This window comes from Camellia sinensis, chromosome 1, assembly GCF_055761805.1.
Source record: "Camellia sinensis isolate YWXY chromosome 1, ASM5576180v1, whole genome shotgun sequence".
NCBI lineage: Eukaryota > Viridiplantae > Streptophyta > Magnoliopsida > Ericales > Theaceae > Camellia > Camellia sinensis.
The window spans coordinates 83,242,817-83,259,351 of NC_138961.1; the positions used below are offsets into that span (position 1 = coordinate 83,242,817).

At 33.2% G+C, this 16,535-nt stretch overlaps 1 protein-coding gene across 1 annotated transcript in view; it reads left to right on the top strand.

Annotated features, from left to right (window-relative positions):
- The first annotated feature begins 11,840 nt into the window (after window positions 1-11,840).
- Window positions 11,841-16,535, top strand: part of CPSF160 (cleavage and polyadenylation specificity factor 160) — a 69,091-nt gene continuing 64,396 nt past the window's right edge. The window contains exons 1-2 of the mRNA XM_082880479.1: window positions 11,841-12,397; window positions 12,601-12,747. Of these exons, the coding sequence (XP_082736605.1) occupies window positions 12,072-12,397; window positions 12,601-12,747 (473 nt within the window). The 5' untranslated portion in view covers window positions 11,841-12,071. The remainder of the gene's footprint in view (window positions 12,398-12,600; window positions 12,748-16,535) is intronic.

A 16,535-nucleotide genomic window follows, 5' to 3' on the forward strand; every position in this document is an offset into this window, starting at 1 on the left:
GGAATTAGTTTATGACATTGGTCATGAACCAGTAGCTTATTATACTTAATCACATTAATGAGATGATGACACGATGGTTTGAGTAGGCCTTCTCGAGCCCACTCGTTTATGGCATCCTACTCTCATGTAAATGTGTAACTTTGTTCGCAATGGGTGCGCACAAGTAAGTAGGAAAGCCGTAGAAGGTCATTTGTTTTGGCGCATTTAGTCCACTATGATATTTGTGACTAGATATGTGTAAGGGTATAATAGCTAAGCCTCAATCTCGACACATTTATAGATTACAATACGCATCTGAGTCAAGACTATTTGATCTCCCATAAGTCAAAAGTTTTGAGATGATTTTTGACATAGCACATATGAGATTGAGATCAATGAGATAATAGCTTTCGTGTCTTTAGTTTTGACCGAGGTGGCGAGTATCTATTTGAGTTATTTTAGAAAACTCTGTGAAGAGAGATAGATGCTTAGAAAATTGATTATTCCTGGTACTCAACAACACAATGGTGTAGTAGAGATAAGGAATTAAATATTGTTAATGTTAGGTGGATAATGGCACAAAATGTTTCCCAATTGGGAATTGCACTAGTTTGTTGCCTATATCCCTAACTAAGTGCCCTCCATATCAGATTTTACACTCCATTTGAGTAATGGGTTAGCAGAGAGCCATCTATGGGCGATCTGTAACCATTAAGCAGCTTATCTTTATTTTACTTCTCATAAGATTGCGAAGTTAAGACCTAGGGTTCTATAGCGCATTATTGTATATTGTCTTGTAAACACAAAGGGTCGTGTGGCGCATTATTGTATGCGGTCATGTAAACCCTCCAGGTCATGTGCATATAGGTAAGTAACTTTGTGGTAGTGTAACTAAGTCACATAAAGTTTTATTAGTAAAGGTGACGTGAATAGAGTTTTTAGAATTCTAAGTATAGCGCTCTATGTAGCCTAGTTGAGAATGGAAATAAATTTCCAATATCCTAAGGACAGTGGGAGCGATGTACCTACTAATGGATTACTCCATTAGAGAAGAATACTCTACATTCTTAGTTGCGTGGTAGTGAATGTGAAAATTTTTCACGTCATCACTGGGTGATTGAGAGGGAAACATTCATGATTGCTTCGCAAGATGATAAAGAACCTAGGATAATGCTTAAGGCTCTAGTCCCCTATTTTTAGAAAGTGGATCAATGTTGCGCAGTTTAAGACAAAATCTTTGAGGATTAACCATTTTTATAATTTGGTTGACTTTCCATTATGACGCAAAACTGTTATAAAGTTATACGTAATTTGGATAGTCATTGTTGAGGCATAAGGCTCGCTAGATACCGAAAAGTCACACCATTGAGGAAAGTATAGACCATGAGAAGACTTCCTCCTGGGGAGTGAGGTTATTTTGACTTAGGCTATGATTGACATAAGTTCGAAACATTGATTTGTGGACATTGTGACCCAACTTTCTCGTTAGAGAATTGGATAAGTAGATCTGTAGGGATTTACCTTCTGCTTTTATGGTGAAAAGTTAGGAGCGCAAAAAGGTTGCTAGTTCCAATAAATCTTTTACAGCCTAAAACAGTTATCCAAATAATGGTTCTTAGATTTCGTCAAGCCATGATAGGCCAATGATGATCGATGAAGACCACTGAGGCATGATTAATGGTCCAAAAGAAGTTTTTCCGTACTTAGTCATTATGAGCCAGGAATTTATAAGGTTGTCACCACCTAGGGTGGGCAGTCCTCTATTTTAGATATGATGAACATGGGTGATGTAATTTATATGCTCGGATGTACGATCCTTAGAGATTGCTTTGGGAGAATTCATGTTTTGTCTTCGATAACTTACATAAGGAATATCCTAGAACGATTCTAGATGAAAAATTACAAACCCAATGACTTACCTATCGGTAAAAGCCAGAGTCTTAGCTATTGAGTGAATCCTCAGATTGTCTTTGGGAGAAACAGATGACCTATATTCCTTGATCTTTTCTTTGTTGTGGGAGCCTAAAGTACGCTATGTGGGCGTATTCGTCATGATAAGTGTTATCTTTGGTAAATGGTCAACTGAGTTGTTTAGACATTGACCTTGCTCATTAGACTGTGGATAAAATGCTTTACTAATAGTATATTAATTTGCTCATTGTAAGATTCAATGCGCTAGTTGGGTGCATATGTGCTAGTTGGGCGCATCAAGAATGAACGCAAATTGGTCACCAAAATATCTTTAGAGAGGTTATTGCGCAAGAGGTAGTGATCTTAAATCACTTCATGTGAGGCGCACAAAGTGGATTCCGTTGTATATACTTATCGCAAGAGGTGCTGATAAGGCTTATATTTGGAATCTAGAATTGCGCAAGCTGTGGTCAAATTTTTTTTTAATCGATCACTTATTTTGAGATGATGAGATGTTGACACTATTATGGTTTGTGTCATAATGATTAGCAGATGATGATGTCAGCAGGCAATATTGGCTCACTCACACGAGCAATAGCCCTTGGCGCTTGGGAGCGAACAAGGATGAGACTAGTGGTTTATTTTTATTTGGAGCCAAGAGAGGCTTAAATAATCTAATATATATGTCGCCTTGGTTACAACCAAGATAAGGTTGTGTTAAGGATCAAACATGGATATTAGTACCCACTTTTCATGTTGTGCCTGTTATGATTAGCCAGATGCGATATCTCATTTGGCGCCTAGAAGGCGAGCAAATAGAGAATTCGGGTTAGGCGCTAGAAAGCAACTAGACTTATATCTGTACGGTGTATCGAGGATGACGTCACTCTTTTGGAAGAGTTACTCCACCATAACATGTATTCATACTATATGTGCTTGGCGACTAAGTAATGAGGTGAGAGAATGGATCCCTGTTTCCTCACCGTGTGAGTCTTACGTGTCATTATTGATATGACTTTCATTTATGTACCCTTTTGTGACTTTTGACTATGTCATAAGGTAAGGGGTTGATGTTCTGCTACTTTGGTATGTTGCCTGCGGTCATGTATGATTCGGCCTTAAGGGACATAACTGGGAAAACGGTTAATCCTAAACTAAATGGCATGAGGGCAAAGGGAAGATCAACTAGTATTACACCACTGTTGTATATTCACTGTCGGCAACTCACATCGCTCTGTATGAGAAGCGGATTGAGTGTGAATATATTGCAAGAATTGAGAGGGTCAAACATGCTCTTTTGAGGGATTAGAGATGTTTTTTGGACTGGTGTAATTAGATGGGTCTGGGGTATATGAGACACTATTTCTGTTCTTTTTGGGTTGATGTCTCTATGCTGGCTCATTTTGAGTTTCTAATATAGAGCTTCCACATGCAGGTGTTCTCAGCAGTCGCACGGTGCAGTGGCTAGTATGAGATTGTTTATTTTTTAGAGAGATTGAGATAGAGATGTGGCAGTGTCATGCCAACTCATGTCCGAGTGGGAGATGTTAGAAATTGGGCGCCCCTGTGGCATGACCCTTAGAAGCTTTTGAACCTGAACCTTTTGAACCTTATCCATATAAGTTTGAATTTGAATTCAAAACTTATTTGGATAACCATTCAGGATATCTATATCTATCATATCAATAGATATGGATAGATGGATAGATAGATATTGGTTATATATCAGATTATATGGTTAATCTAAAGATATACGTATATCAGATATACGTTATGTGGTTTTTACCCATAACCTTTTTTTTCCCAGACTCTCTCTCTCTCTGACTCTCTCCCAGAAAACAACGATCAAGCCATTTTGCACTGTGACTTGTGTGGGTGATACTCATTTTGTAGTATCACTTCACTGCTGGGTTCGTTGACTGATAAGATTTTGGAAGCATGTGATTTACCCACGAGGTTGTGTCATTAAGGTATGATCCGAATTATTTTTATCCGCTGCGTTAATTTATAATGCTTTATGATTTACAATAAGACATGCTTGTGTTATGTATTTTGTGATTGTAGGTCAAGACTCGAGGACTGATTGACCGCATACTAGAACCACTGTGAGTAACATTTCTGTAAAGATATGTTGATATGAAATTATGTTCGAAATGAAATGTGATTAGTTATGATTTCTGAAATGATATCTGTTTTCGTGAACAAATAGTCCATGTTTGAAATCTATTATGGCATCCATAGATAGTCCTAAGTCATGGGAGACGGCATGAAAATGCGGGTCCATAACATACAAGTAATTACGAGATCTCGTTAGCCATTTCATTGTGGTGATATGTATTTAATCGGTATCCGGAACCGATTACTCTAGTCGGAAGACGTTCTGTGATGTGTTCTATGGAATGTACCATTATTATGTTCTGATATGAGGATGATTATGCTATGATCTGTTTTCTGCTTATGATATGTTCGGTTTTCGTTCATTAACCCCTTTACCTTAATGTTATTTACTGGGTTTTAGCTCACTGTTTGTGTGTATATATATATATATATATGTATGTATAGGTGAGCATTCTGGAGTACGAACCTGAAGGCTTTTGTTTGGATCTGTGGTCCGTTGTCAGCCAACCATTGTGTCTCATGTAGAGGTTCCCGAAGCATCCTGTGTTTAAGTTCTGTGGTTTCTGTTTATATAAGACTTGATTTGATGTCGTTGGCTGTACTTAAAATACTGTAATGTGTGTGGGTATAATGTATGAATGATATTTGAATATGTATATAAAGTTTTAAATATTCTGTTCATACAAGTCAGCACAGTATATTGGACAACTATATTTATGTATTTGCTTCCGCTAGCCCCTTAATCTTGTTAATCTGTTTAGAGGCCTTCGGTAATCTAAGGATTACTGGCCGGTTACGATGCTAAACCTATAGGGGCGGGTTTGGGTCGTGATTTAATGTAATTCATTAATTTTTTTTGGCTTTACTAAAGCCGTTTTCATGTAAAATTTTATTTTTTTTCTTTTGTCTTTGTTTTGGGTTAGAAGGTGTTATTCAGAAATTTATTTTGGCTTTACTAAAGCCGTTTTCATTTAAATATATATATTTTTTCTTTTGTCTTTGTTTTGGGTTAGAAGGTAATATTGTAATTCAGAAAACCGATTTAGTAAAACCATTTTCTAGCCGTTTTCATTTAAAAAAAAAAAAAAGTTCTTTCGTCTTTGTTTTGGGTTAGAAGGTGATATACATGCTCTACAGTCCGAAACACACCCACACACTGTGCAGTTAGACGAACAACGGCGAAGGGCGAGACACGAAGAGCACCACGGAGTAGGCCAAGAAGACGAAGGCCACCGCGAGAGTTGCAACAAGAAGGAAGAGAGAAAGGAAAAGCCTCTAAAACATTATAAAAGAAAGGAAGAGAGAAATAAAAAAATAAAAAAAACTTCAAGATAACCCATATCACAACCTCTTATTTTTATAAAGGCAAAGTTAAGTAAGGAATTCGCAGTTTTAAAGTGCAGAAGATAAGGGTAGTTTGAAGATTTTGTTTCAGAACAAAATGGTAATAAAAAATAGTTAATTATGAAAAAAACCTTTAAAATTTCATCCTTGTAACAAAATAAATTATAAATTTTAATTTATCAATTTAAATTATAAAATTTTAATTTATTTTTAATTTAAATCATTTGTCTATTTTCTTCTATTAAGCAAACTAAAGAGAGAGAAAAAATATTTCCATCATTGAACTCAAACCAAAAATGATATTTAGACATTTTATGTAGGTGTTAATAAAGTATTATTTTTCTGTCAATTTTACTTAACAGAAATAGATTGATGGTTTTAATTGAAAAAAAAAAAGGGATTTAGAGTTAGAAATTTATTTTAACAAATCATTTTTTTTTTAAATCCTTGAAAAAAATTCATCAACAGCGTGCATAGAGAACAATTTGGCTCTATTTGCTTTGATATTTTAAAAACTGTTTTCAAATAAATTGACATTTATGTTTAATGATTTTTTTTCACAATTTAGTCAATTTTTTAGAGTTGTTAATTGCATCTAATTTAGATACATTTAAAAAATAAAACAAATTGATTCAAATATTAAAAAAATCACAAAAAAACAAATGAAAATTCGAATAAAAATTTCTGTGCATTTTTATTTGAGTTTTTGTTTGTTTTTAATGATTTTTTTTTTGTATTTAGTTTTTTTTTTAAATACTTTTTTAGATGATATATCTACCAAGTAAAAAAATTTACAAAAAAACAAGTGAAATGTTTTTTAAAATAAATTTTATAAATAGAAGCTCCCACAATTTTTTTTTGAAAGATTAGGGCTCCCACGATTTGGTATACAATGCAAAGGTTCAAAATGCAGGGGTCTTTTTCCAAACTAAGTCCCTATACTAAATTATTTCCCAAACTAAGCTTAGTTTGACCGAATTTTCCAAACTAAGCTGAAACGTGTTTACAAAACATGCTTTCAGCATGTTTCTGGCCCAGGTAGACAAAATAAACAAAATCATGAAAGCGTGGTTAGAAAATACGACTTTAATTAAGAAACTGCAGTTGCTATTAACGTTTTTAGGCTTAAATAATAGCGCAATTTAGAAACACGCTTTGAACAGAAAGCGTGATTTGTAACCATACTTTTAAAGAAACATTTGTTTGTTCAGCATCTGAAATTAGTAAAAAACTGTTTATTATTATTATTTTGATTGATTTCTCTTCAATTCACATTCTATAATTCACTCAGTCATCTTTTAGATCTCTATACATAAATTATTTATATAAAATATCATATTGATAAACAATCTTAGCTACCAAATTTTATTACTTTAATATTTAAAAATAAATTATCTACTTTTAAAATTATGTTTCTCATCCATTATTTTGAAAAAATGATAAATTTATATATACGATTATCAGACCAATTTGATATTTACATAAATAATTTATACATAATTTTAAAAAAAAATAAACAGCATGAATTGTCTAAAGAGTAGTGATTAAGAGCTCTAAAACTAGAGTTATAATTTGAGCTCTAATGATGTGGCATACCAAACCAAACTAAACCAAGCCTTAAGTCCCATCAAATGGGGTCGGCTACATGAATCCTTCTTCTCTACGCGACCCTATCAATGGTCATTTCATTAGTCAAATTAAGTGATTAAGAGCTCTAATGATGTGGCATAAAAAAATAAAAAGAAAACTACAAACAAACAAGCATAAATATCATATCACATGGTGCGTCCCACCATTAAAGCTCCTCCTAGAGCTCTAAAATTAAAGCTCTCAATCATATTTGTTGTCTAAATCAAATGTGTGACCATACGTCTTGCAAATAAATGAAAGTAAAAGCAAAATGATTAATGATGCAGTTCTGACACTCACACTATTATTGAACGGGAGAACTATATATAAGTAAGAGTTAGAGAAAAAAATAATTAACACATAGAGGGGTATAAATAACACTTATATCTCTACAATTTTTTATTTACAGCCCACCATAAACATGCTTATATCCACCATGTGTTAATAATTTTTTTTTCTCTTTTTTCTACCTAAATGTAATCACCTTACTAAAAAACTCCAAAACCCAAAATGAAGAGATTCTCTCAACAACTTTCTGAGTAGCCAAACAGTACTAGTTGGTACTCGTATAATGTGTTATATTATGAATTTAAATAAAAAGAAAAACAATGCTTTAATAGTACGTCTTAATGTATATTTAGAAGAGAAAAAATTGAATACACACATAATTTAATAGTACATATTAATGTGTAAACACAGAAAAAAGAGAGAAAAGATTAGGTACACACCTAATATTAATGTGTGTTTAAGAGAGGAAAAAGGAAAAAAAAAAAAATGCTAGACCCCAAATATTTTACCAAATATATTGCTATAGATATAATAGATAGTTTTTTTAATTAAATATGGATCAAATTCCATGTTTAACTTAACATTTGAAGATTTTTTTATTTTTTATTTTAATTCCAAATTTGATATGGCTTAGATACTATTACAATTTTACTTATTATTAGTTCAATGTTCCATTCTCTACTTCTTTTGGAGTATAAAATATTGGAAGAACTGATGATATCACATAGCAATATCATTATTCAAAATACATTATAAGCGATGCAAACATTTGAATTCACAGAACCCTAGCCCTAATCCTCTCAAAACCACAATTTGAATTCACATAACCCTAACCCTAACCCAATTTTGTTTTCCCATGACATACAAAAAATGAATAGATAACATAAAATTGAACAAGTTAACACTTGATAAGTTTAATCAAACGCAATGCTAGAGACTCTTACAAACTTGAATCCATTTGTACCAAACAAACACAAAGATTGGTGCAACTCATAATTAATCAAATAGCAGAAGTAGATTTGTTGGGAACATAAACCTAGTTTCAATCAATGTTTGTGGCAGACGTTAACACAGCTCATGAAAATAAATAAATAAATTAAGAGCACCAACCCTTGTTCAATACAAATGCATATAATAACAAAAATTTGAATTCACAAAACCCAGTCCTAACCCTCTCAAAACCACAATTTGAATTCACAGAACCCTATTCTACCCACATCGGTATCAATTTGAATTCACAAAACTATTCTATCTTCCAAATTGTATTCAAACTATTCTATCTTTCAAGCTTCCTCAATTTGAATTCACAAAACCCCAATTTGAATTCACAAAACCCCACATTGGAATCTTCCAAACTTCCTCCCTCACTATTCTACCCACATTTGCATTTTTACAAACAAAATCAACATAAATAAAATTCAAACTGAGAGAGAGACAGTGCCAACATACCTGCGAGAGAGACGAGCTCAGAGAGAGAGCAGAGAGACCCATAGAGAGAGGAGAGAATGACAAAGACAGAAAGGAACTGGTTTGGGTTTTGGGGGAAAATAAATAGTGGTCTTTAAAAGCGCGGTTGCAAATGAGGAGGGGTGGGCCATTTTATAACGGCTTTCTGTTAAAAGCGTTGTTACAAATCACGCTTTCTGTTAAAAGCGTGTTTCCAAATCGCGCTATTACACTTAAAAGCATGTTTCCAAATCGCACTATTATTTAAGCCTGAAAACGCTAATAGCAACAACAGTTTCTTAATTGAAGTCGTGTTTTCTAACCATGCTTTCAGCATTTTGTTTATTTTGTCCGCTTGGGCTAGAAACATGTTAAAAGCGTGTTTTGTGAACACGCTTCAGCTTAGTTTGAGAAATTCGGTCAAACTAGGCTTAGTTTGGGAAATAGTTTAGTATAGGGGCTTAGTTTGGGAAAAGCCTTCAAAATGCAACCATCTCAAATAGTTATAAAGTAAAAAAATTATTAAAAGGTAATTTTTTTTTTCTTTTTTGGACCTGTTTTTTTGTAAAAAAAATTAAGAATCATCTTAAATCATCTCAAATCGTATATCAAATTTATCAGTAAATTTGAATTTGATGAAAAATAGTTTATTTTCCAGCTCCAACGGTTTCATCAAATTGGTATCAAATCCAGAATTTCACTTTTCTTTCATCAAATTAAGGACAAATGTGCTTTTCATCAAATCACTGATCATTGCCGTTGGATTTTCACATCCGGATGTCCTCCTGGATGATCACCTCAAGGCAAAAGTTTATGAAAAAATTACACTGGCTGGTCGACCGCACGGTCGACCCCTCGAATGACCACCTTAAGAAGAGAAATTGTAAAAAATTTGCATTGGCTAGACATTCGCCTGGTCAACTGGTGGTTTGATGAAGCCACAAAACCCTCCGTTGAAGCACTTGATAATAAAAATGGCTTTTCTTCAAATTCTTACTCAAATTTGGTGAAAAAATTGATGCATCGTTGGAGATGCCATTACAAATGCTAATTTTTTTTAAGAGATTTGCATGTTAATGGTACGATTTTTTTTTTTACAAAAAGATAATAAACATTATAAATATTAATAATTAGTACTTTTATTTTTTAAATTTTTTTTCTTATTTGCACGGTGTAGTTCCATCATATTTTTATCTTATATTTTAATAATAATAAAAATTATTAAAATAATCTATTCCTCTTAGGGCAGTTACCAATAAGTCATACACAAAATTCAAAATCCATCTACTCCCAAAACAAAACGTTTGCATTAATTAGTCCTACATATTTTTAATTGTTACTAAAAAATCTTTTTTTATTATTTTTATTTTATAACTTTAAAAACGTGGCTACATCTGACCACCGCCGGACTTCCGTTAAAAGGTCATCGGAGACTCGCCAGAATATTCAACATAATCAAGAGTCGCTGGAGTGCTTTGAGCATCATTGGAAGTCGCTGGAATATCTAGAATGTTTGTTGAACGTTAAGAATATTATCAGAGACTCACCGAAATATCCAGAATATTGCTGAAAAAAAAAAAAGAATAAATGGAGAAATTATAGTGAAAAACATAGTTAAATGTGCTAAATATTGATAAACCAAAAGGGAAAAAAAAAACAACATCAACAACAACAACAAACAACAATGATAAAAAAAATATATATTATTTTTAAATTTTTGTAGGGTTTAAACAAATAATCTCAAATATTAATCAAATTGAAAAGTAATGTTACAGTTTCAAAGCATGATTCTATTAAGCATTTATCCGTATTAATCAAACTGGAAAATATATTATGAAACTGTAAAATTTTACAGTTCTAAATAATGTTATGAAATTATGAAATTTTACAGTTTTAAAATATGACTCATTTCAGCTCCAAAAAAACCAAAACTGTAAAATTTTATAGTTTTCACCGATTATAACTAAAACTTAAAAATTCAAGACTTGAAAATTTTCTTCATGAAAACAGAAAAATAGAAGTGTGTAGTAGAAAAAATATAAAAAATTTGAGAAATTAAACGAGAGAAATAAATATAGAGAGAATATTGTATTTTGACAACTATTTTTTGTTTAAGTATAGTCGGATCTCATGTAGATTTACTCAAATCTGGTGTAGATCTGAGTAGATCTACTTTTGTTTGGATTTTTTTTTGCCAAACTTATAGTTTCTAGCTTTGAAAAAGTCATTTTGGACTGTTTAGTTAAATTTATTTCAAACAGTTTTTTATTCTAACAACTTATTTTAATTCAAAAAAGTTAATTCTGAGAAGCTGCTTACTCTTTACTTTTGATTATCAGCTTCTGCTGTAGACATGTTAATTTACGATTATACTCTTAGATTTTTTATTTATTTTTTTAAAAATAGAAAAAAACCCAAATGAACTATAGATTATTATTATTATTTTTTATGAAAAATGTAGACAAGTAGTAAATAACAAAAAAAAAAAAGGTTAATAGAAAAAGTTACTTCACAGCTTATTTAATAAATACTATTCAACAACTTAAATCTATAATCCAACAACTACAATAAACAGATTAATAACTATTGATTAAAGTCATAATCTATAATCTATAATCTGTTTTAACAGTTATATCACATGAGGCCTTTGTCAGAAACTCGCCGTTTTCACTGTTGGTGAGGGTGAAATAAGGAGTCGATAGTGAACCCCAAGTAATGATGGTCATTGATCACCGGTGACTAAATATTAAAAAAAAAAGAGTAAAGTATGATCACCGATAACCAAAAATTATAAAGAGATAGAAAAAAATAAAAACACAAAATCAAATAAAAAAAATACATAATAAATTTTTGAGAGCATTCAAAAAATTATGAGGGTAAGGTTAGGTTTGACATTTCTTAAAAAAGTTAAAAAGTTAAAAAATCATTATACTATTTAAGTTATGTCACCTTTTTACTATATCACTTTAAATTCAACTCATATTTTATAAAAAATAAAAAAATACAATTTAAAACCAACCAAACAACCCCTAACTAAACTTATCTTCTTTTAAATAGCACTAAAATAGTACTTCAAGTAATTTACCTATCCCTCAACTTATCTTCTTTTAAATAGTACTAAATAGGACTTCAAGTAATTTACCTATCCCTCTTGGTAATTTATCGTTGAGCACCGTGGGCCTGTGCCGGAGTAACTGGGTGTACACTGTTGTTGACTGAGAGAGGGCTCTCAAACCTCATCCCGCCAAACTCTTGCGAGGTTTAAGCTTCCCAAAACCCTAGTCCTTTCTCTCTCTATCTCTCTCATCATCATCACCTGCAATTCCATTTCTCTCTCTGTCTCTGTCTCTGTAAGTATGAGTTTCGCAGCCTACAAGATGATGCACTCGCCCACGGGCATCGAGAACTGTGCCTCCGGATTCATCACCCATTGTAGCGCCGACTTTGGCCCCCAAATTCCTCCCATTCAGACTGACGATCTCGACTCCGACTGGCCCGAGTCCAAGCCCGTTGGCCCAATTCCCAACCTCGTCGTCACCGCCGCTAACGTTTTGGAGGTTTACGTAGTTAGGGTTCAGGAAGAAGGCAGCAGCAGAGACTCCAGAGCTCCCTCGGAACCCAAGCGTGGCGGCGTTTTGGCCGGTGCATCGGGGGCTTCGCTCGAACTCGTTTGCCATTACAGGTGTTGATTTTTTACTGAATTGCAACATGTTTTAGAGATGGCCACTTATTTGTCTTGAAATTCCTGGTTTTTAGACGAAAATTTTCCTCCAATTTTGTCTCTCTGAAATGTTGCAAACAATTCTACGCACAAAACTTACCCAAAAAAAAAAAAAGGGTTTTTTTTTTTTTTTTTTAACCCCAACTTGAAATTGGGGGTTGCAGGTTGCATGGTAATGTTGAAACAATGGCAATATTATCCTTAGCGGGTGCTGACGGTGGTAGAAGAAGAGATTCGATTGTCTTAGCGTTTCAAGATGCTAAAATTTCGGTTCTAGAGTTTGATGACTCGATTCATGGACTTCGTACAAGGTGAGTTGGATGTATTGAAAGGTTTTGGTGAGTCTATTTTGGTCATAGTATTTATTTGTTAATTTTTTTGAGACTGATCAGTCAATTGTGTACTTGTCTACTTATTCTGATCAGCCATTTGCTTTTTGTAATGTAATCTTGATGAAGCTATATAATGTTTGAATGTTTGGGGCCATTTGAATGTAGTGATTCTCTGGATATTCCTGCCAATTTCACAAGCTGGAGGCTACTATAATAATTGATGTTTTGTATAGACTTTACATCACTGGTATTGTTGGTTTCGAAATGCTTCTCACAAGTTAATTACTTACTTTATTGAATAGGAAACTTGTTTTATTGTCTTTGATGCCTTACTCGGATAGATTACTTATTTACGGGGAAATCTTTCCATGTCAATTCCTTGAGCGTACACATTCTAGTGATCCGATTTGTCCCTTGTGTATCATATCTATTCTTCTGGTTTGATTCTTTGCTCCTCCTGATACTCCCAAGTCTTTCCCTGGTCCTTTGTTGGCATTCCCCTTGTGGTTTTCTTACTGGTATCTGGTTCTTGGTTGGTTCTTTTGCTGCTTCCACTTCCATTGAAACTACTCACTATGTTCCCCCCTTCACGCTCCTTGGCATTTATCCAACAAGAGACATTGATTAGAGTTTCTAGCTCGATAGAATTGCTTATCATCCTCCCCAGTTTCCATACCATATCCCATAAACCATATCTGCTTTCAAGATCTCATCTTGGATCCTTAATTTTTTAAACAGAAGACATGAGGAAACTTCATAAGTTTGGTCCGAAATTGCTTAGTGGCTTTTCTTATTAGCCTTAGTACCAAGTTTACACATATTCGGTTTGACCATCGAAGGCTCACTATCTAACCTAACCATCCCAAAGTCCATTTCATTATGGAGGTGAAAACTGAAAGCAAGTTGAAGAGAAGGGAGAAGGGTCAATCTTTTTATGATAGCCCTTCGCCTACAAAGACCACTGTGATGGAGAAGGGCATTGGAAACTTGTTTTGTTTTTGGAATGTAGAAAATTTCTATCTACTAATTTTTCTCTTTACTTCTTTATTTCTTTTGTTTTTTGTTTTAATTCATTTAGTTTTTATGGTTGACCCCACGTGATTAGGACACATGATTTAGTTTAGTTTGGTTTGGTTTAATTATTTAGTTCAAATACTGCCAAATGAGTATAATCAAAATCTTCTCAAGTTCAGCTCCGTTTTCAAATTAGAAACAAATATTGAATGAAAGTAAGAAAAATGAATACATAAAGAGTTAAATCATATAGAAAATTGTTATAGATGAAAAGACAGTCCTCTATTTTATTAGCTGCTTATTTAGTTGAACGGCTTGCCCTTAATTAGCTAATTTATGAACAAAGATGATGCAGCCCACATGAGGTTCAAGGAAAAGCAAAATCAAAGAGAACTAGAGAAGACAAACTTTGAAAATTGGTATCATCTCATATTGGGGCCTTTGGAAATATGCCTGGTCAAGTTTTGAGCTTGCCAATGGTATTTTTTTAATGCTAATTTTGGTTTGGCTTTAATTTAGTCATTAACCTATACGTGTTCTTGTATTTAATAGGTTAGAGTATTTTAGAAATTTGCAATTTTTTTGGAATTGGCTATAGCCTATAGGGTTGCCCATGAGTTGTCCTGTTGGTCAAGTTGTAATTGGATTTCCATTCATGGTTTATATTTGGTTTTAGGTGTACTTTGGAAGTCACATTTTTTAGTTTCTAACTAGGTAGTCAAAATCTTTACTAGGATAAGTAAGAGCCATATGACGACTCTTATTGAATAGAGTTGAGTTCGAAAATAATTATTGAAGTTTTTAAAGTTCTATTGAGATTTTGTAATGCTATTCTAACCCTAGGTGATGCCTATGAAATTTAGGTATGATGCTTAGAGTTTTTCCCATTTTCATCTCTTCTTCTATATTTTTCTTCACTTTTAGCATATAAAATAACAAAACCATATCTGATTAACCTTCCTTTTGTCCCTAACCTTCCATTGATAAAGTCTAATCAACCCCTCATCCAGTAATAGAACAAAAGTGCATAAAATTAATAAATAAATAAAAGAAAGGAAATAGAATATGCGAAATTACTTATCTTGGGTAATGTTCACACTTCACGCCCTTTAAACAGCATCAAAACTATTTTTTCATTCTAGAAGCCTTACTCTTTTCTTACCCCATATAAACCTTAAAACATTACATGTTTTATCACCCTCTTTGGCACAGATACCATCAACTAGTGTCATCTGTTGCAGCCTTACGCTAATTTTGGGTTCTTTACTAGTTGGAGAGTGTTGCTGGCACTTGTCCTACATCAGAAGAGATGGAAGGAAACTGGTCATTTGAGATGTCCACATTTTGTGTAGTGAGTAGTTTATTTTGTTTGGTGACTTAGAGATATACTTTCATCTTGCTTAATAATAGACATATACCCAGCTAGTCCACAAGAGTCTTGTCTTATGCAAGTAGATCACCAGCTGATAAATTTGAGTGTTTTCCACTTTAACAACTCATAAATAGTGTCGCAGTCTTTCTATTCTTCTTTAAAGTTGACGAAGGCTTATTTTGCAAACGTGAGGGGTTTTAAGTTGCATAAATGTGGAAAGCTAGCAATCACTTGGAAGGAATTTTACTAACCCAAAAATGAAAGTGGTTTTGGAATGCATTGGATAGGGGACTGGATAAAGCCTCTGTGATGTAACATACTTGGAGATATGCTCCAAATAGCCATTTGGGTGGGGAAAATGGTGTAGAAGTACTGAAAGTAAAAGCTTTTGGTGTTTTAATATTAACTTATGATTTCTATTGGAAACAGTCTAATGTCTTGAAATTAAGAGATGCCTGCTGCGGTTTTTTAAATACCAAATTGGGGATGAAAGTGAACTTTATTACTAGGAATAATTGGCACTATAATTGCCCTATCATTGGAAGATGAGTCTGTAAAGTTGTTCATGCATCTGGCTTCCTTGCTACAGAAAAAGTGGCTGGCTTGTTAGAAGATGATGGCTAGCAGTAGCCCATTACTGTTTTGAGGGAAGTATTGGAATTAAGTAGTGTTCCATTATATATGAAACCAAATACTTATGCAGTGTATATGGTGCAATGGACTTTCAATGACATGGGTGTCTTTGCCAGGAAATCAGTTTTCCATTAGATCATATCCCCGGGGAATCACTCACCTGGTATGAGATGATCTGGCACTTGGTTTATACTTATTCTTTTATTGCTTGGCTGGCAGTGATAAACAAATTGCTTTCTAGAGATGAACTTCATTGGGAGGGAGTTGTTGCTAATATGAGTGTAACACCTTAGATGGATAAATTTATCATTTTTTTTATTTTTTTTTTGTTTTTTGTTTTTTGTGTTTTTGGAAATACTGGCTGTAGTTAAAATTTTGCTGCTCACTTTATAAAATTCAATTGAGATCTTGCTTGATAACTCAATGAAGTGCTTAAGAATTGAATGCATTGATTTGTTTTGTAATTAATGCTTTGTTTGCTTTGGTGAAAATATTTTGTGGAAACATTTTTTTTTGAAAAAATGACTTGTTTTCCTGTGTTTGGTTGAACCCTGAAAGTGAGCTGGAAACTATTTTTTGCTGTTTAGATAACATGAAAAATCAATATAAAATATTACCAAATAATTGTACGAACAAAAATTTTATTTAGAACACGAATATTGTTATTATGTAAGTGACTAGAAATTCATTCTAAAAATTATTATTATTTTTCTGAAGACACATTTTCTAGTGGTAGTGATTGTGGCTG